This window comes from Rhamphochromis sp. 'chilingali' (assembly GCF_963969265.1).
Source record: "Rhamphochromis sp. 'chilingali' genome assembly, chromosome: 11".
Taxonomy (NCBI): domain Eukaryota; kingdom Metazoa; phylum Chordata; class Actinopteri; order Cichliformes; family Cichlidae; genus Rhamphochromis; species Rhamphochromis sp. 'chilingali'.
The window spans coordinates 35,130,328-35,152,425 of NC_137938.1; the positions used below are offsets into that span (position 1 = coordinate 35,130,328).

A 22,098-nucleotide genomic window follows, 5' to 3' on the forward strand; every position below is an offset into this window, starting at 1 on the left:
ACCCCTCTCGTGGCAGTGCCGCGTCGTTCCTGTCACGTGGACGATGATTCCGCGCCATAATTGGCTGTAAGCAGGTGTCAGTCAAACAGCACAGTCTGTACATCTTGTACTCTGAAAATATTGCATGTTTCAGATTTTTTATACAGTAATGAGCTATCTGGCGACGCACTGCGTTAATAATTGCTGTAATTTTCAGGCTAACGCTTCTCTGTCTATATGGATTAGTATGTTTTGTCCTCAAGAGAGTTTGGATTGTCATGCAGGTGATCTCCGTTTTATTAAACCCACTGCGGAATACCTGGGTAGCAACTGTATTTTTTTATTTTTTTATTTTTTTTGGTGAGATGTTTCCATTTAAAGCGGCACATTCATGAAATAACCCCCTTAGCTGCTTTGTGATTGATGCCCTCAAAAAAATGGACATCTTTTTTTCCAACTCCGTGACTAACCGCTTTAAAGAAGCTATGTTTAACAGTATCCTGCAGTCTAGATAGATAGAAAGACAGATACATGTGCAGTTTCCCAAAAAATAAAAATAAAATAAGAGGAGACTGGGATTGTTGACAAGCAGTGGCAACGGGTTTCACTCGTCACTGCTGCACCATAGAGCACATTCTCCAACAGACTGATTCAATGCCACAAGGACAGATACAATAAATCTTTTATGCAACACATCTGTATAGCGATGCATCATCTGTGCTTCAACAGTTTATTTCTACCCTGTACTGTGCGCACGACTTTCATTACAATGTACACTGACTGTAAAGTTTTTACGTAAACGTATTCATTAGTAAGCATTTTAAATTAAGTTTTATTTTTGCTGTGTTAAATAGATATTTAATATATATTTTAAATTGAGATATTTTTCTTTAACATATTGTTATTATTACGTAATATTACTTACATATTTGGGTTCATATTTGTTTTGCCATGTTGCATATAAGCCAAAATAATGGCATTTATATTCTATAATATTTAAGCTATTTTGCCATTTTTGTTGTCTCGAGCTAAATTTTCAAAACTTTTGTAGTAAAAAGGATAGACTGTTTACCTTTCCCTAACCTGGAGAGTTTTAACATATGCAGGATTGTGTTAATTGTAACTGGATGGACTTGGTTTGCAGTATGTTAACCATTAAAATTCGCATAGCATCATTACAAAGCTATGATTTGTTCATCTGACTAATAGTTGGTGAAACAAAGCTGTTTTTAAACCTTATTGCTCTGCACTCTCACGCCAGAAACCTCCATAAAGAAAGTAAACGTCGTTATGCAAAGGGTGCTAAACAAACCAGCTATCAGCTGTAAATGTCTTGTACACAGCACAGGGATGCTGAGTTCAGCTGTGAATCACCGATCAGCTGTTAGACCGTTTAACAATTTGATCACTTCGGTATTTATTGAAACAACTTGAAAATAGCATTGTTTCATCAGCTGTATTTTGTCCTACAATCGAAGCCTTTTATATAAAATCAGTCCAAATTTACCTACAAGTTAACCTTACTGTGTCTAGCTGCTTGAAGTTCTGTTCAGTTGAATGATATGGTGGAAACCTACACTTTATTTTATCCTGTACTTGTTAATGTTACACAGTGTAGTATGCTGTGATGGCTAAAACACAAAACAAGGGTAGATATTTGATGGAAATTCTAATTTGGACTCACTTTGCACTGTTGAAGTGAAATGTGGCATGATGCATTCCTTCACAGTCACACACACAGGCTGTATACCCCTGGATTTATTGTATTTTTTCATAATGAACTGTTCATAGCAAGCTGGTGATAAACAAAAGTATCAAATTAACCGGATCTGTTGCTGGACTTGAAGTTTTCATCTTAAAATGGCCAGGTGATTTTCACCCCTGTTGCCTTAAAGAAGAAGACCACCCTCATATATTTTCCTATTAAAAACAAAGAGAGTCCTGCTGATTAAAACACAAGTTGCTGTTCAGGTTCACCACAGTGAGATAAAAATCTAAAAAAAACAACCCAATAACTACAGTACTGTGCAAAAGTCTCAGGTCACAACTCATTTCTTCTTTGCTTCCAAGGAGTCAGACATTCTTTAAATTTTTCTAAAGTGGCCTTAAGCAATAGTTCTTCAGGCTTTCTGGTGGAGTTTCAAAGTTTTCTTTGGACACTGGCTGCTTTTTCAGTCCAGACCTAGTACCTGATCATTTTCAGAGGAATATTTTCTTGTTTCTTTGTAAAGCCACTTAGTACTGATCATGGAATCTAAACAACTCTCATATGTTTGAAGTTTTTCAGTCCGGCTTTAGGCCGTTTCATAGCACAGAGACAGCTCTCATAAAGGTTATGAACGATATCCTGGTAGCGACGGACTGTGGTAAACACGTAGTGCTTATACTACTAGATATGACTGCTGCATTTGACACAGTGGATCACGACCTGCTGATCTCTCGTTTACAGCATTGTGTGGGCATTTCTGGCTTTGCACTCCTGTGGATAAAATCATATCTCTCAAACAGGAGCTTCTGTGTTAAGTTGGGCTCGTCATCGTCCTCTGTGGCCCCTCTGCCATGGGGTGTACCACAGGGATCTATTCTTGGGCCATTACTGTTTTCATTGTATCTCCTGCCACTGGGTGCGATCTTTTGTAAACATAAAGTTTCATTTCATCTATATGCTGATGATTGCCAGCTTTATTTTCCTTTCAGTCATTCTGATAGCTCCCAAATTAGACTCCTGCTTGATTGCCTTAGTGATGTTAAGTCATGGATGGCTCAAAACTTTTTAAATTTTAACGAACGTAAAACGGAAGTAATTCTGTTTGGCCCGAATTGTTCCTCTGATATCCCTGATGTTGACCTTGCTGCTCTGACCCCTCACCTGAAGAGCTCGATTACCAATCTTGGGTTAAAAATCGACTCTGCACTTACCTTTGATGGCCACGTGAATGGGGTGGTGAAATCGTCATTCTATCAACTCAGGCGTCTGTTGAAGGTTAAACCTTTTCTTTCAAGGCGTGACTTGGAGACTATTATCCACGCTTTTATAACCTCACGCTTGGATTATTGTAACTCCCTTTTAATAGGGGTTGGACTGGGCACTCTGACACGCCTGCAACTAGTACAGAATGCTGTGGCACGGTTTTTATCTGGTAAAAGGAAATTTGAGCACATTACTCGGGTTCTGGCCTCCCTGCACTGGCTTCCAATTGAATTTAGGATTCATTTTAAAGTTCTTTTATTGGTTTTTAAATCTTTAAATGGTCTGGCACCTGCGTATCTGTCTGATTTGCTGAAGCCCTATGTCCCCACTCATTCGCTCCGGTCAGCTGAGCAGCTGTTGCTCTCAGTCCCCAAATCAGGGCTGAAACTGAGAGGAGACCGAGCGTTCTCTATTGTGGCTCCTAAGCTTTGGAATAATCTTCCTCTTCACATTAGGCAATTGACATCAGTGATGGTTTTTAAATCCAGATTGAAAACGCATTTTTATTCAATGGCTTTTGACTCAGTGGTTGACTGACTTGTATTTTATTGTTTTCGCTAGTTTATTATTTTATCGTATTTATTATTCTTATGGTATCTATTATGTTTCTGTTGTTCAGCACTTTGGTCACCCTTGTGTGTTTTTAAAGTGCTATATAAATAAACGATGATGATGATAATGATGATGGAATCATTAGCATAAAAGATGTACCTAAGGCATGAGCCAGTGCTTTAGCTACACATAACAACTTAGTTTGGCCATGCAACAGGCTGGCAACCTGTCCAGCATGTACCCAACCTGTTGTCCTATGGAAGCCGAGGACATCTGACTTCTGAAATTCAAATGAAGACAGTGAATGTCACACCATAAAAATTCATCTTAATGTGGCATGGCTGATCAGCAGACAGTTGAATAAATAAAAGTTTGCCTGGTCTCCAAGTAACTAAAAAAGTGCAAAAAGTGTTAAATCATCCCCAAGTCTATTCCACTTGATGAAATTGGCTCTCATGTAGGTCAAACCAAAAAAAGAAAAACTAGAAATTCCCAGTTACAGAGAAGTTCCATTTGCTTTACCATCCTCGCCCATTAACAGCACCTCAGATTAGAGCCCACATCAAAGCCTCCAGAAGTTCAAATAGCAGACACATTTCATCAGCTGTTGGAGGGAGACTGAGTGAATCAGGCCTTGAAGGTGGAGCCAGTACTGAAGGAGACCAGTATGAAGAAGAGAACTGCTTTAGCCTGAAAAAACATGACTTGACAACTGACCCATGTGAATCCAGACTTCAGCCTCATGAGTTTAACTATGCTATTTTTGGTACCAGACACATTATCTTTGTAAAATAAAGGAAAAGAGATTGGATTTCCATGTGTGGCCCTCACTGTGAGGCACAGGGGACATTAAGACCACAGTCACGACTTAAATCCAGTTGAGTTAATTTGGGAATAGTTGAAAAGCAGCCAACAAGTTGTGCTCGGCTTATGAGGGAACTTCTACAAGAGTGTTAAGAATGCTGTATACAGAAAGAGTATGTAAAGCTGTTAACAAAGCAAGAGGTGGCAACTTTGAGGAATTTAAAATGCAAAACCTACTTTTGCTTTATTAACACTTACTTGAATCCACATGTTATTTAACAGTAATAATTTATTGTGACGTTTTACCATACAACAAAAGCGGAAAGCATAAGCACCCAGAACCTTCCGCAACAACTTAACGCTATTACAAAGAAAACATCTTTATGAGAATTTTTTTTTTTACATTAATAAATCACACGCACCACAGAACAGCTCTGTTTAAAAGATTTACTAATGAAAAGTTGAATATTAAAAACAATGGAGCAAGTCATGATTTGTGTAAATATTTTTCTGTGGAAGCAAACAAGTTTGAACATTGAGTCGTAAAGAATCATCCATAAAGGGAAAAGTACAGAAAAATAAACAAACACACATAAACCCATCCAGAACATTTAGAAACACAGTTTTAAATAGTGCAATATAAAGTAAAGTGAATCTAGCTGCTTGATCTCTACATCTACAGTGTATGAAGCAAAGTGTATGAAGCAAAAGAGTGGGTGACCATGAGCTCTCTCAATCACACCCAAAGGGATATAAAAGCTCACCAGAGGGATGTGGGTTTGGGTGATGTGACAATAATAAAGAAACATTAATCTACCCACTACCACTGATTTTGCTAAACTGCTTATGGTACTGTGCCTTTTCTTTTAAAACTGTATGTCTGGATGTATCACAGCATTGGAGGGAAAGCTGCAAATCAATCATGGCTTGAAGGTTTATAATACAGATTTTTTTTGTTTGAAAATTTGATGTTTTTTTTTAACCAAAAACTAGACATTATTGTTTATAGTTGCTTTACTCATTTAGATTTCTTGATTGAAAATGCATTATTTTATTATGACGGAGGATTTTTATCTGGACCGGTCTGCTGGTTGCATCTTTGGGACAGGATGCAACTCTCAGGGACTGCTGAGTAGGTAGATAACAGCTTCAAGGACTTTAAGGTGCAACAGTCTTACTGGGTAAACTCCAGCAAACCTTTGTAATACAAGGGGTGGTCTCACTGCAAAAAAAATATTTACAATATAAATGTAGCCTGAGTTTTGCATCTTTTAGGCCTGGTTTAGACTTCTGCGGGGAATCTTTGTAGAGCCCACACATAACCTGCTTAAGTGGGTTAAACGTCATTGCCGGCATTTATGCCTTTGCTGGTGCATTATGTGTTAATTACTGTGTGGTCAAGTCCTGATGTTTCATATGTGGTGCCAGCTGATAGACATAAAATGTAATTTGGGGACTTTTTTCTCTTCTGGGTCGCTGCTATTTGTAGTGGTCAGTTTTTTTTCGCAGTCAGACATATTTGTCCTTCCCGTTTTTCACTTCTTTGTACTCTTTCTCTCATGTCTATTCTGACAGTTTCAGCACTCCAGGAGTTTGCTGACATTTGTGAATCCTTACATTGATGCTATGATTATTATTCCTTATACTGAAGTGACCACTGTTATTCTTTCACTCGTAACTTTAAAAACTGCTGCGAAAAACTAGCACTCAAAATATACAGGAGGAATCGATGATGCTGAACAAGCCAATCACAGTAACTTCGGGTTGCATCCACCCAATGTGTAGTTACATTTCACTGGAGGTGCATGTCGGGTTAGGTTGCAGGGTTAGCAGGGGTTTATGGCTACATCACAGGTTAAGGTGTAGATTTCCCGCTGAAGCATAAATCAGATCTAAGTCTTAAAACCAGCAAGTCTGTTCCTGGAGTGCTGCTCACACTTCTCACTGCATCTCAATTCAATTCTTCCTCATTTCGGAAACAGCTCTTATTTTGCTTTTCCACCAGGCCAGCATAAAGGCCTTTGTTATTCATCAGCTCCTCGTGGTTGCCCTCTTCCTTCACCATCCCTCTATCGATGACAATTATGTGACTGGCCTTCTCAACAACACTCATCTTGTTGGATATCAACAGCACGGAGCAGTCTTTTGCTTGATCCGTCAACGCCTGGTGGACCTGTAGAGCACAATTATTATGGTTTTAAAGGAAAAACAGCTTTAAGAAATATGCAAAATCACTAAAGATGAAGAATTTCCTACTTGATATTCGTTCTCTGTGTCCAAATCACTTGTGGCATTGTCCAGAATCAGGACTTTAGGACGTCTGATTAAAGCTCGAGCAATAGCAATACGCTGCTTTTGGCCTCCAGACACCTGGCCACCCTTCTCCCCGGCATCTATGAAACAGAGGGATGTACCAACAAACTTTTGCTTAGGTAGGGCCTTAGAAAATATGAAATGTTGTGGTGCCGTTAAACGCTGAGATTCTGGGTCGAACCTGTGTCATATTTATTCGGCAGTTCCATGATGAATTTGTGGGCGCTGGCCAGATTTGCAGCCCTATGCATTTCCTCATCAGAGGCATGCTCGTAGCCATATTTGATGTTCTCTCGAACAGAGCGAGCAAACAGCACACATTCCTGGCTCACCACAGCAATCTGTGAGCAAACAGAACGAAGACAGGATATTAGTGACTGTGTAATATTCACAGCAGACTCTAAGCAGGGCCTTCAAAGAAATCTGCTGCAGATTAAAGCTAAGAAAAAGCACAAATAAGTATCCTTATAACAAGATAAGACAGATGACAAAGGAGTGAATTTAAACAGGAATTTGGAGGAAAAACATTTAGTAATCTGTGAAAATGCTTCCCTGTCATCATTAGCTGAAGCTCAGGGGCTAATTTCATTCCATTTCCATTTTATACAGAATTCACAGGATTTATTTAGTATCTTTAACTTCAGTTTAGGAGTTAAATTTGTGGCATGAGGACTTGATAAACCGCTAGGTGCGAATAGCCACAGAGGTTGATGTTGATGATGTCTTTGTTCCCAGCTGAAGTTTACTGTTAGCTAAAACTAAACTAAAACTAGGTGTAGAAAATACTTAGCTGAAATTAAAAAAATAAATAAAATACACTTATATAAAAAGGAAAGAACTGAAATAATTTTAGACACTTGAAAAAAAAGGAAAATATACAGGAAATGTATTTTGTTTTAGCCTTTGGTCAAACTTGTCCTAACAGTGAGTCTGATGAGGGTTTGATGCATACAGTTACTGGGACGGTTGGTGTCCCTGTGACTGCGAGTCAGTTACTTTCATAATAACAAAAACCTAGCAATGAAACTGGTCAATTTTAATTGTAATTATATTTATATTAAAAATCCACTCTGGGAACTAAGGGCCAGATATACTAAACTGGGCAAAATAGCGTGTGAACGCAGTCCCCAAATAGTAAAACAGTATTCGTAGGAGTAGTTACTTTTTCTGAGCGATGTACAAAAGTTGCGTTGTTTTCTAAATTTGGATGCAGTCAGTTCATTTAAATATCAAGCACAAAAAAAGATAACTTTACGTGCTTGATTAAAAAGATTTTCTCCCTATGTTTTGCTCCTTCAGTAGGGGACTCCCAGAAAGACATACAGAACAGGGTCAGTCACAAACTCAGTTCTTACCTCTTACTCGCAGTCGCTTTGTAAATACCAACAGCACTTTATTTTAAACCAATTGGCACAAAGTATTAGTAAATCTGGCTTTAAATGAGATTAAACTAAATTGAAAAAAATAACATGAAGAGAAATACTAGTTAGAAAATGCAAAACAATAATACCTCTGCATTTATTTCTTCTAAAAAAGATATAGTAAAATTTGATCCCAGTAAAAAACATAAAAAAAAATAATATACAGAAACATATGGCCCTGAAAACTATCCTCAGTGGGTCCCAACAGGCTAAAAGTGTTTACTGTTGTTTTTCCACTGTGATCAGGTCTTTTAAAGCTAAAATATGATGTTATTGACCTTTCATCTTTTTAAAGAAGAAATGTTTAGGCATTAAATCGATCTTCTGAAAATACTGCATGCAGAACTTGCATCACACTTAATAATTTTAGAGCAACAGCTTAACAGCTTATAATTTAGCTTTATAAGCTGTTTTTCCCCCAGTGGCCAAAAAAAGACCCCACTTAATGCAGCTTTAAAGGTGCATTCTGGAATTTTCTTGTAAACAAACCAAAGAAATGTTTGCGTTGAGTGTTTCCCATGGCACCGTTAAGCACAAAGATTATAAATAAAAACACAAATGGAATTAAATATCTGATATTCACAAACCTTGTCATGTAGGTACTGGTCTTTGTAGCTTTTCAGTGGTTTGCCATCCAGGAGAATCTCCCCTCCTATAGGCTGGTAAAACCTCTCCAGCAGCTTCACGCAGGTGGACTTCCCTGATCTATTAAGACCCACGAGGGCAGTGATTTGGCCTGGCTTTACCTCCAGAGATATATTCTGGTGAAAGAGGTATATTTTAAGGAATGCTTTAACTTGAAGTAAAACATGCACAGGACAAATTAGTACATACCTTAAGGACGAGATTTTCTTCATTTAATTTTCCATTATATGAAAATGTAACATTTTTGAATTGAATGTGTCCCTGAAGATTTTCAGGGGCCAAAGTACCATCTGGGGGTACTTGAGGTTTTCTATCCAAATATTCAAAGATCTTCTCAGAGGCTCCAATTGCTTTCTTCACTTGTGGGTAATATCGCATGACAGCCTGAAAGAGAAGTAGTCATGAATAAGAGGAAAAAGTGAGCATCCATTTATGCTTCTTCTTGGTCGATGGCTCACCTCAACAGCAGAGGCAAACTGCAGCTCATAAAGGACAAACGACACAAGATCTCCACTGCTGACGGCCCCCCTGGTCACAAGTGTGCCCCCGTAGTACAGAATGCATACCTTCAAAGCTAGGGTAGTCATCTGGAGAAACAAGAACAACAGCTTACAGAGTGATCAACTGTAAAATGAGTTACATTAAGTATTAATGAGTAATTGACCGTGATGCTGAAGTCTACATTTACAGTGTACCACCTTGGTGTACCCTCTTTTAGATTTATTGAAATTTGCTTTGTGTGATTTAAAGTTAGAGCCCTTTATGCACTTCACTTTGAAACAAGAGAATATAATAAGCACCAAAGATTGCAGCTGGACAAATGTTTGGTATCTGCTACACTCCTTAACTGCTTATTGTGTGATATAATGATGGGTTTGGCCTCTTAATAACAAGGCCTATATATATTCATAGGTGCGAGAAATGCACTGCTTAACATCCTCTGTCAACAAAGACACCACCAGAGGTCTGAACTTACAGCACAACAGCAGGAGCAGGAGTAGGCAGGTTAAAGGTCAGATCTGATTGCATTTATGTTTTCGCATGCACCGAAAAGCACAATAGATCCTCTTTGAAATTTATAATCAGATTTCACCTTGTGTATTTATCTCAGTTACAATTTCTAGCTATAAAAACAACAAATAAAAGGTGTTTAAATGTCTTGTTAGCTGCCTTTAGACACTCCCACTGCCACATATTCACACAAGTCAGGCTAAACAAAAACTGCAAATACTCTGTAGCATAGATCAGTGTTCAACTCACACTGTTAGCCCAGGTAGAAGCCGCATAGGCAGCTGCCTCCTTTTTATTAAGGGCGTAAGTGTCCTCCAGGCGCAGTCTGTACTTCTCTGTCTCACCGTCCTCATTGGCAAAACTCCTCACTGTCTTCATGTTTGAGAAGGTCTCTGTGGCCACCTGGTTAGCCTTTGCCAGTGACTCTTGAACTTGCACAGCAATAGTCTGAAATATAATGAAAAATTAAACTACACAGTTTGATTCAGTAAAACAAGACATATTTTATTGATTTGTCACTATTGTAACTGATCAGAGGAGATTTGATCAACAAGTAATTAAAGCTAAATTTTTCACATCACCTGGTGGAAGCGTCCGGTGAGCTTGGGTATGACCCAGATGATGGGCAGCCCCATGCATGTGAGCAGCGTCATTTTCCATGACTGGCTCACCATGTAGAACAAGAGGAAGCCGAAACGAGCCGTGTACCACATCAGAAGACTCAGCTCCTCGCTCAGAGCTTCACTCACGCTGTTGGTATCAGTGGTAATCCGTGACACCAGTTCACCTAACAGTACAGCATGAGTCTTCTTAAAGGGATCGCATTTTAAGTGTATATATACTTCTTTTTTCTGGATTATTTGTAACAAGTTCACAAAACTTTTTAAGAGGAAACTGAGATTGGCTTTTAGGGTTTTAGTTATTAATTAATGAAACATTAATCTTGTATACAGTTTGTACATAATTTACCTGTTGAAGTGGCATCAAAGAAAGCGATCTCCTGTTTCAGCACGGCCTGGAAGACGACTCCCTGCACCGAGGTGTGTATGCGGCTCATGGTGATATTGTACGTGAGGTCACATATAAACTCGAGCACAGCACTGAGACATAAAGCAGAGGAAGAGTTACACTAAAAGTACATAAAATATTATTACAGCCATATCTTTAAGCTTTTGTTAAGCTTCTGTTGTACACATATCCTCAGAAGTGACTGAAACTACACTACATGGGTTGGAGCAGGAGCTCGGGTGTAAAAAGCATCCTAGGTTAACGCTGACCATCCTCACAACACTCTTTCAGTTCATTTCTGAGTATTAAAAAAAAATCCCTGAAATTTTTAGCAAACAGATCACATGTTTTTTATTTATTCTAATTAAATTGTTCTGCGTTAGTAAACGGAGAGAACCTTTTAAAAACCAACTTTAATAACCAAAGAAGACAAAGGTTGTATTACCTGGCAATGGTCATTAGTGTCATGATTGTAATGGCCTCTGTGAAGGCGTCAGGTGCTTCTTCATTCATGATCCAGTCAGCCATGCGTCCAGTGTACTGAGGAATAGCCATCTCACCTGAAAGCAGGTGTTAACATTATCACCATACTGATCTTTGGCAAAGCCCAACTGCCAGGTTAACTTTTACATTCAGCAGCGTCAGTGGACTGTGATTACATTTCAATTACAATTACAATTGCCTACAATTACAGTTTCATGTTGCTGGCATTATTACAGATATGCAGCTAGTGCTGCAGAAAACAAGACCTTTTTTCCTATACTTAAATTAACAGCATGAGGACAATGACACGAACACAATGATAACTACAGGATATAATTTCAAAACACTGTAGTGGCAAGAAGGACATGCATGCTTTAATTTAAACGAAAAGAGGCGTATTACGCTTTAGGCTCCAGATTTGTATTCTTGGACTCCACACATGATTCAAAGTTCACAATAATCCTTATTTATCTTATACTGGGCCTTAATGCTACCCTCTAGGTAATTCACTGTCTGGAACGGGCACATTTATCACCCTTCTCCCTCTCTTTAAAAAACTATCTGAAACCGAGTCTGAAGCATGACATTCTGCATACAGGGTTTACTTTCACGTATGCTAACCTCATTATTTGCCACTCTGATGATGTTTAATATGAGAATACACAATTGTAATACTATAAATACGATGGAATGAAAGAAGCGCAACAGACCCCACTTCAAAGGTGTTATTTCACATACCATAAGACGAGAGAAAGACAAGTATCAGCACAGCAACAAAGCGCCAGAAAAAGGGCTGCATGTATCCCATCAGTCTCTTCAGAGAGGCCCCAGTCTCCTCTTTTGGCTTCTGAGATGGTGTCCTCTTAATAAAAGATGAAATGTACTGGCCCCAGGAGATCAAAAGAGATGACACATACCGACTCCAGTAGAGCCAGGCCACTAGTGTCACGATATAACCCTGTAACACCTGCAGGACAAAGGACAGGTTTAATATAACCATTACACGTGTGTTTAGTTAGCTTAGATGAAATAAATTGGTTTTGGTCTCAGATCTTGTTCCAGGCTGAGTATGTTTTATGCATTATTTTTATTTTCTGCTCAAAAAAAGTTCAATTACACTGGAAACTGTTCAATTATCTGAGAGATCTACTACTAGAAATCTAATAAACACATATAGAGAAAAAAATTATTCACTTTTTCATTATATTAATGTGTAAATGTGTGTTTTGTCTGCTGATCAGACTTAAGACATGAAAGCAACAATTTATGCATCCCATCCATGCTGGCAGCAATCACAAAGTTGTTAAGTGGTTTCTGTCATGAAACAAAAGAAGAAGAACTGAAGACCTCCAGGGTGGCAATAACAGTGGTAAAGGAGGTGGCCACAAATAGCAGTAACACAGTTTAAAAAGATTCCAAGTAAAAATAGCATAAAAAATGTAGATTATAGATACATTAACAAATACTTGTATTCATACTTCTTATTTCAGCTAAATGCTCCTGATATTTTCATTATCTAATATATTTGACTGTTCTTACTGATACTGCAGTTTTAACTGGCACTTTTACAACTTTCTGCTGCAGGAGAAGTTACTGATATAGAACAATAAACTTCAACTCTTATCATAAGATTTGTGTGATGCATTTTACACTTCAAAGTAGCTGGTAAGAATCCTGCAGTTCACAGATAGCTATTGCACGTAAAGAAAAGCACATTTCTTATTGAGATATGTCCCCTCAAAGTGCATTAGGTAATGAATTCATATTTTCCTTCTTGCTGCTCACCAAGGTTGCACATATTGTAGCATGGTAGGCAACAAAACACATACACTCACCCTCTCCCAAGAGTGCCACCCCCACAGTTCCTCCATGGTGGACTGCCCCAGCACCCAGAGAAGAGTAGCGTACACTGGGAAGTGGAAGCAAAGGACCCCTAAGCTCTGGATCCCCTCGAAGCTTTTAGTCCATGGTAGGCTTCCAGGGTAGGTGAAGGCCAGGAAGGCAAGGAGGGAGGCTCTGGTCAGGGCTCCTACCCATAGGGTGATGAATGGATGAGAGAGTAGGAGAGGCGAGAGTTGGGCCAGGCGGATGGTGTGCACCACACACACATCCAGGCACACGCAAAGCACCGGGAAAAAGTAGCTCATCTTCTGCATTACGCACACACTCTGCAAAAACAAATGACAGAGACAGCTGAGTATTAATATCAGCAAAATATGCAAACATGCAAAAACATAAAATAAGAATGATCTATGTGTCACCAGTGGGCAAACTTTTTTTAAAGCAACTTTTTCAGCTTATACTCATATATTAACGCTATAACGCACCATGCACTAGTCTTTGTACACTAGAGTATTTCCTTTTCCCCCTGGAAGAGTGACATTACGTCTATAAGTGTTGGGTGGATGGGACTGACGGATCAAACATGATCAAACATCAAACACCAGGCCTACATTTTGAATGCCCTTTAAGGACAATGGTCCCTATTTACTTTCACTTTGCTGCCGATTGCATTTACTTTCATTTTCTGCTGCCCTGATGATTTCTTTGAAATGGCTCCGTGAATAAACCAAACATCACACACAAACACAAACAATTATGGCAAATGTTGACACCTACTATCATAAACAGCATTGATAGCGTATACTACATGAGTTTACAGGGGATAGCAACTGTTATAATTACCCTTAAATCCAACCTACTTACTCGGTTTCCTTGACACGACCTATTTGCTTCGACGAACGTCCCAAACCTTTGAAAAACTCGAATATAACCTCAGACCAAGTAAATAACGTTAATTTAATATCTACAAACCGGCAGCCTGTTCAGTCACGAACCGACAACCACTGACTGGCAAAACTGAAACCGAAACTAACTATTTATAGAGCTTTTGGAATGGAAAGTCCCACATACGTCCTCCTACCGAAGACCAACGACAAACAAAACTTACCTTTATTTAAACCGTGACGTTTTTATTTCAACATTACTACTCAGAAAACTTGTTTTTGAAGAATAACTTCAGTGTGTGGAGTGCCTGCTGCCACCAACACTGCAAAGTTGATAGGATGTGCCTGATATGAAAATCAGTCCAACAGCGACCCCATGTGGCGAGGAGGTACAATTGCATGAGCTTTTTACTCGTTTTAAATGAACAACAGCTAGAATCACAGTAATTACATAAATCGCTTGGATATATATCTTTATACTTTCATATATTTCTTCATTCATTCATTCATTCATTCATGCATTCTGGTCCCAGAAGCAATAGTAGACTAAATAGCTATGTATATTGTTTTGTGATGTAGTTTTGATATATATTATTTAATTATCTTTACTGGTTTACATTGAGTGTAAACCCATCCAATAATAGCCACATGAACCTCCTCTGAGGTATTCCTCTTTTCATCCTGCCTTGCGGCTGCTTATTTGTTGCCTGATTTGCCTGCCTGACGGTCACATGTTGTCTCTTGCCTGGTCTTGGACACTGAAACCCCCAACAGAAACTTTGAACTCCCTGACAGCTTCCTTCCTTTCCCTTCTTTCCGGTTTGATGGCTGGAAAAAGCAACGCTAAAAGTGTTCCTACTATTTTAGGAACCCTCTTTGTAAACCCCTGTAAACCACAAAGCATGTGTTTGCTTTGCTGTTTATTTTGAAAAAAATAAAAAGCAATAAAATACATCTTTGGTCAATTTCTTACACTTCAGCACTTAAAAAACGACAGATTTATAGTCCTTTATTGCATTAAAAAACTTTTAGTTTAAAAGTTTTAAGTTTAAAATGTAGAATTCTAAACTAATTCAAACTGGATTCAGCCAATACAATATCCCTTTTTGTGTTTTCACTGTATTCTAGTTTCTATGTCGGGAAATATTTTCGAAATTTCTACTGCAGCAGCACTTTTGGGATAATGATTTCTTTAAAATGTATGCAGCATGTTTATACTGCTGTTCACTGAGGTTAACTTTGGAGAAAATGAAGCGTTTTTAGTACCTAGTAATCATAACTGTTAATTAAATCCACAGTAATCTGTTCAAAAGTAGAATGCTTTACTAAATGAAAAAAATCAAGGAAAGTCCATCCATTCACTTTCTTCTGCTTATCCAGTTTAGGGTTGTGAACATGTAAAGTCCCTGCAGGAAAGCTCCAGCCTTGTGATGGATTTGAACAAAGGGTTTTCTTGCTGTGAGGCAATGGTGCAAACCACAGTTGGTAAATACACTGAACAAAAATATAAATGCAACACTTTTGTTTTTGCTCCCATTCCCCATGGGATGGACGTAGAGACCTAAAATTCATTCCAGATACACAATATAACCATCCCTCCCAAACAGTGGTCACAAATCAGTCCAAATGTGTGGTAGTGGGCACATCTGCTATATTGAGATAATCCATCCCACCTCACAGGTGTGCCACATCAGGATGCTGATCTGACATCATGAGTAGTGCACAGGTGTACCTCAGACTGCCCAAATCAAAAGGCCACCCTGGAATGTGCAGTTTTGTCTCACAGCAAAATGCCACAGATGCCACAAGCAATGAGGGAGCGTGCAACTGGCATGCTGACAGCAGGAATGTCAACCAGATCTGTCGCCCGTGCATTGAATGTTCATTTCTCAACCATAAGCCGTCTCCACAGGCGTTTCAGAGAATATGGCAGCACATCCAACCGGCCTCACAACCGCAGACCTCGTGTAACCACACCAGCCCAGGACCTCCACATCCAGCAGGTTCACCTCCAAGATCGTCTGAGACCAGCCACCCAGACAGCTGCTGGAACAATTGGTTTGCACAACCAAACAATTTCTGCACAAACTGTCAGAAACCGTCTCAGGGACGCTCAACTGCATGCCCGTCGTCCTCATCGGGGTCTTGACCTGACTCCAGCTCGTCGCCGTAACAGACTTGTGTGGGCAAATGCTCACATTCGATGGCGTCTGGCACGTTGGAGAGGTGTGCGCTTCACGGATGAATCATGGTTCACATTGTTCAGGGCAGATGGCAGCTGAGAATGTCCCAGTTCTTGCATGGCCAGCATACTCACCGGACATGTCACCCATTGAGCATGTTCGGGATGTGCTTGACCGGCGTATACGACAGCGTGTACCAGTTCCCACGAATATCCAACAACCTCGCACAGCCATTGAAGTGGAGTGGACCAACATTCCACAGGCCACAATTGACAATCTGATAGACTCCATGCGACGATGTGTTGCACTGCATGAGGCAAATGGTGGTCACACCAGATACTGACCGGTTCTGGGTCCCCAGACCCCCAATAGCGCAAAAAACTGCACATTCCAGGGTGGCCTTTTGTTGTGGGCAGTCTGAGGTACACCTGTGCACTACTCATGATGTCAGATCAGCATCCTGATGTGGCACACCTGTGAGGTGGGATGGATTATCTCAATATGGCAGATGTGCCCACTACCACACATTTGGACTGATTTGTGACCACTGTTTGGGAGGGATGGTTATATTGTGTATCTGGAATGAATTTTAGGTCTCTACGTCCATCCCATGGGGAATGGGAGCAGTAACAAAGGTGTTGCGTTTATATTTTTGTTGAGTGTAAAATAGGCTACTATGGTAAATATTGAACTGAGAGCAGCCACTGAATAATTCTAATTTGAACCCTTATGTTGACCCATTAGACCTATTATTATGGAGAATTATGCTCTTACACTGTCTTTTTTTCAGTATATAAAAGCATATTTACATGTTGTTAGACATGGCACATTGTTGTCATTGTTCTTCTAGTGCAAACTAAAGCAATTAATCTCTTTGTAACCGCAGAATTGAATGATATAAATAATCCTTGCATAGATGGCCTGCATCAGAATACTGTCAGAAGACTTTATGGGATTTGCAACAATAATATTCATTTTTGTTTCCCTTTGGCTGAAATTAAGGCGTAACTTTACACATATGTGATTCATACATTTGTGAAACTGAGCTCCCATCTCTGTTATAAACTGTCACACCAAAGTCACTTGTATATGTACCCTGGAAAGCCTGGATGCGCATGCTCAGACATGGCAGCTGCCTGTGAGAAGCCCCTCAGAGCATACAGTTATGAACATTTAGCCAAATAAAAGTCGAGTTAACTGATTTGACTGCTGCGGAGTTTCGCTGCCAGAGCCGCGATGGAGTAAACAGTTGGCAGCGGGGACATTTGTGAGCTGGTCTGGATGGAAGCGACGGGTTTACGAGACGTTTTCAAATGTATAACGCTGTGTAAGCAAACACGAACGCCAGAAATGTGTCGTTTTAAAGGTTTCAGCCTGCATGAAGGGTGAGAGCTTAGCCAGATATACCGCGTTAGGAGCAGCTTCTCGATCTGCAGTTTTTCCGTGACTCTCAGGCCCAGCAACGCCTACTTCTACGTAAGCTAAAACATCTGGATTTGGCCACATGGGTTTGTTGTGCACAGTAAACAGCTGCGCTGACGGGGTTTCAGGCTGATTTTAGTGATGACCTAAGAGGGGAAAGAAAGATGGCTGGAGAAAATGCGATTTTAAAATCAATCGTAAAATACAATAATAATTCTTTTCTTTTTCATGTTTTAGCTATTGCAGCAATGGAGGATATTGGTCTTCTTCCCAAACCCACCCCCGAAACCCCAGTCCACAGACCCACAGTCCCTGAGACTTTTGGGCACCATCACATCCCACCAGGTGGGTATATGAGCTCATGCAATGTTTAATGAAATGTGAAAAATATCAGGTATTCACCTGTCCTAACAAGCAGAGGCAGACTTAAACAATTCACAAATTGTAACATAATCCCAGGCCACTCTGGTCACTTCAAATAAGAAGTATAGGTTTAGTAGTATATTTTTGTTTAGCAAGGATGTTACATTTCAAATGTGAGTGCTGGGAAGTGAAAAGGGTTTGTATGCCAAGTATGCCAAAGCCATACAAAGAGAAGAATTATCTTTAGTACACAGTTTGTGTTACCAACATGATATCAATATTTCATATTCAAATATTCCTGTGGGGCACGAGTGACTATTTACCAGTCACAGAACACACAAATATACAAGGTAAGGCACAAAAAAACGTGTTTGCATGTTTTACACTTTTAAATGATTATTTTTATTCATTTAAGGGTCAATGTCAGTGTCTATTTGATTACAGTTGATTAGTAGCTTCTGAGTATCTGGGGTTTCACTTCTTTGTTTCTCATTTTTGTTAATATTCTTTTTTTAGGGTTATTTCTGTATAGTCTTGTGTTTTTAACCTTTATTGATTCATCCCTCCAGCTACCTGTTCCTTGTCTTTGTAGCCCTTGTATTTACTGTGTAGATGTATAGATGTCCTATTTTCTGTAACTTGTCTTGTGGATTCTGGACTGTTTATCACCTGGGAAATCAACATTAAAGCTCATTTTGAGTTCAATTCCTGCCTCCTGAGTTTGAGCCTATAAATGACTCAATAATCCACAGAGCCATTGATACAAGCAAACAGAACAAAACAAAGCTTCATACAAACAGACATATTTACTGAACATGAATGTGGGCTACAACAATGTAAAACAGGCTGTTGATGTGTGCACAATTACATGTGGAGACTAGGGGGAGAGTTACTGCTGACAGAATTCTGGACAGTCAACTCATTGCTGCTTGTTACAATGTATGCTTCTCTACATAGACCACCTGCATGTCGGTGATGCAAGCAGGAAATCTGACATGGACAAAGATGGAGTGGGTAAAAAACGGTCCCACTCAATGACAATATCTGAGCAGCAGATGATCTCCCAATTTCCTGTACATCACCAAGCACCTGTGGGTGCTGACACTAGTAAGTACAGATAAGAGTTAATGTACATCCACCTTTACTTGGATGTATAAGTGTGCATGCAAGTATTATAAAAAGTTAATTTTGTGAACATTCAATTGATATATATATATATATTTTTTAATTTTCAGTAACACCGGTGGATTATTTATTATAATAATATTTTTATAATTATTCTTGTTATTATTATTATTATCCATTTATCCATTATTATTTAATATATATACTTTTAGGTATATAGTTAAATTAATTTGGGTCAACAGAAAAGTCAGCTGCTTCAGCGCCACCGGGCCTAGACGTCCCCGAAATCCATGTATCACTCGTAGTTCCAGAACCTTACAAAAAGTCAGATCTTATTGGTTTAACATATTTGGTTCATTTTGACCGTTGCTCATAGAACTTGTCACTGTGAATCCTCAAAGTGAATGATAGTTTTTCCGTAATGTAGATTTCGTTGACTATATTGATGCAGTCCTCCTGTGACGGTGGTTCAACCTTTAACCATTTCCTTGTAATGGCTTTTTTGCTAGCAATCAATAGAATTGCCAACAGTCTCATATCAGACTTCTTCCAGTTTTGCGTGTTTACAGCTCCCAAATATATACACTGAAATGAACAGGGGATTTTAGATCCATAAACAAAATTTATATGATTACACATACAGGACCAAAATTACATTACATCCCCAGAAGATATGATAATGTTTAGCTCCAGAGGTCCCACAAAGCCTCCAACATAAGTCGCGACCTCCTCGGTGCCTTTTTTGAATTGGTGTAATAAAATATCTCACTAAGTGTCTCCATCCAAACTCTCGCCATGTATTGGAGACTTTTATGGTCCACTGCAGTTGACACATTTTTACCCAATTTTCACTAGGGATGAGTACATTGCCCTCCATCTCCCTCTCTTAATGTATTCAGAATTGGTCTCTTTGCCATGAACATTCAACTGAAATGCTTGAGTGCTATCAGAATAATAATAAGACCAATAAACATCCCCAATATTTCTGAGAAAAGATTTTGAGGGTTTAAACTTGAATGATTGTTTCATTGTTTCATTGTTTCTGAAAAATCCCAGACCTCCAGTGCTAGCAATGAAAAATAACAACAAAAATGTTTTTCTGTTTTTTGATCTGTTTGTACAGCACATCTTAATACAGTTGCCCAAAATGGAAACACCAATTTGGATAAAGCAGGCGCTGTCAGAAAAATAACCAAAGCCAAAGTTGCAGATCCATTAAAGTGGAAGCAAAACAGGCAGAAACAGCTGAGGATGGAGGGAAAATCATATGTAAGCAAACGCAAGAAAGATGGTGAGATTGTAACCAAACACCCAAGAGCCATAGGACCAAGATGCACCTCGGATGCATGCAAAAAAGCGACAAATCGGCTATGTAGTGAAATTACTGAAGAAACAAGGAAGAAGGTGTTCAATGAATTTTGGCAGCACATGAACTGGGCTCAGAGAAAGCTCTATGTAGCAGGACAAGTCGATCGTGACTCTGTGGAAAGATCTCGGGCTGCGGAGTTGCCTTCAAGGAGATCGGTATCACTTCGTTATCATTTGATGGTGGATGGCAAACGGACACAAGTATGTAAGAACATGTTCCTGTCCACGCTTGGGATTGGAGAATGGTCTGTGCTCAACTGGGCAACAGAAAAGACTGAATCAAACAAGAGCAAGTCAGAAAAAAAGCCAGTTGTGACTGCCCCTCCTGTAGACAGCAACACTGCAGTAGTTACTCAAGGTGAGTGTTTTTTTCTTTGACTGTTTATCAGTTACTTTATAAACTCGTTGACCTGATTTACACAAGTTTTGGCAGAAGCAATGAGGTATATCTCAATAATGATACGTGCATGTTAATAAGGTTCCCATGTTTTTACAGAACACATGAATGCAACTGACAAAGACAAAAACAGGCTACCAGAAAAAGAGGGGGCAATCCGAAAGAAATCCAGAGTTGCAAAACCACTAACATGGAAACAAAATCGTCAGAAGCAACTCAGGATGGAGGGAAAACCGTACACCAGCAAGAGAAAGAAAGATGGCGCCGCTATTACTAAAGCTCAAAGGTCAATGGGGCCAAGATGCACATCCGGTGCCTGCAAAAGGGCATCGAACCGCTTTTGTGCTGACTTTAGTGACGAAACGCGGAGTGGGCTGTTCACTGCTTTCTGGCAGTGTATGAACTGGACTCAGAGGAAGGTCTATGTGGCTGGGCTTGTGGACTGTGATCCGGTGGAAAGAACCCGTGCACCGTGGACTCAGTCTAGAAGATCAGTCTCAATGAGATATCATTTGATAGCAGATGGCGATAAAAAACAAGTTTGCAAAAAAATGTTCCTCTCCACTTTGGGGATTGGAGAGTGGTCAGTGCTTAACTGGGCCCAGAATGCCTCCCAGCTAGACGATTCGGAGGAGAACAGTAAGAAGCGAATGCAGAGGAAATCCCGTAAAGCTTCTGAGCATATAGTCCTGAAGGAGTTTCTAGAGAGTTTACCAAAAGTGTCACCTTCCTGTGGTGGAACGTCCACCTCTAAGCTCTGTCTGGAGCCAGTCTTCTCAAACATGTCCGAGGTCTACAGGTACTACTACAGCCACTGCATGGATCAGAAGACAGCGCCGCTTTCACGCCAGGTTTTCTGTGCTGTGTTTAAAAAAATGAATTTAAGATTGTGTGACTCCAAAAAGGACCAGTGTTGTTCTTTTGGTGGAACTGGAAACTTGTTTAATGAGCTTTGGGAGGAATACTGCTTGGAAAGAGGAGCTCCAGGGCAACAACCTGAGAGAGTTGGTGACCCGTAGACCAATGTTGGTGTTTGTTGCCAAGTTAATACCAACTTTGTATTATACACCGTTTGTTTGAGACTTGATGGTGGATCCTTCTTTTATATTTGCACTTCTTGAAGCAGTGTAGTTGTCTCGATGTAGCTGAAACAATTTAAGCACTACGTTCATTTTGAGGCCTCCGAGTGGTTCGTGTTATTTGGAGCATCATTTTGTTAGAGCACAACAAAACTGCTATTTTATCGTTTCGATATGTATGATGTAAAAGGTCAAAGTCAACTCAAGTGTCAAAGTTGATATTTTCCCTTGTGAATTAAATATTAACA

General features: G+C 39.6%; 2 protein-coding genes across 5 annotated transcripts; one reads left to right on the forward strand and one right to left on the reverse strand.

The window, feature by feature from the left end:
* Window positions 1-4,569: 4,569 nt before the first annotated feature.
* Window positions 4,570-14,253, reverse strand: tap1 (transporter 1, ATP-binding cassette, sub-family B (MDR/TAP)). 2 transcript variants are annotated; one of them, XM_080897510.1, is made up of 13 exons: window positions 14,138-14,253; window positions 13,023-13,355; window positions 11,926-12,154; window positions 11,150-11,264; window positions 10,666-10,796; window positions 10,278-10,483; window positions 9,946-10,143; window positions 9,144-9,272; window positions 8,875-9,069; window positions 8,628-8,801; window positions 6,801-6,960; window positions 6,563-6,699; window positions 4,570-6,479 (listed from the first exon to the last, which is right to left on the reverse strand). In XM_080897510.1, the coding sequence occupies exons 2-13, from the start codon at window positions 13,341-13,343 to the stop codon at window positions 6,258-6,260; spliced, it is 2,217 nt and encodes a 738-aa protein (XP_080753636.1). In that variant the 5' UTR covers window positions 13,344-13,355; window positions 14,138-14,253; the 3' UTR covers window positions 4,570-6,257. The 2 variants fall into 2 exon arrangements, with proteins under 2 accessions (XP_080753636.1, XP_080753637.1); XM_080897511.1 differs by lacking the exon at window positions 14,138-14,253 and adding an exon at window positions 13,894-14,050.
* A 2,978-nt stretch (window positions 14,254-17,231) lies between these two features.
* Window positions 17,232-21,990, forward strand: LOC308405252 (uncharacterized protein). 3 transcript variants are annotated; one of them, XM_080895753.1, is made up of 5 exons: window positions 17,232-17,423; window positions 17,756-17,863; window positions 18,839-18,988; window positions 20,130-20,732; window positions 20,871-21,990. In XM_080895753.1, exons 1-5 carry the CDS (start codon window positions 17,378-17,380, stop codon window positions 21,788-21,790), a joined length of 1,827 nt encoding a protein of 608 aa, XP_080751879.1. In that variant the 5' UTR covers window positions 17,232-17,377; the 3' UTR covers window positions 21,791-21,990. The 3 variants fall into 3 exon arrangements, with proteins under 3 accessions (XP_080751879.1, XP_080751880.1, XP_080751881.1); XM_080895754.1 differs by having other exon boundaries at window positions 17,232-17,411; XM_080895755.1 differs by having other exon boundaries at window positions 17,290-17,572.
* Window positions 21,991-22,098: the final 108 nt, after the last annotated feature.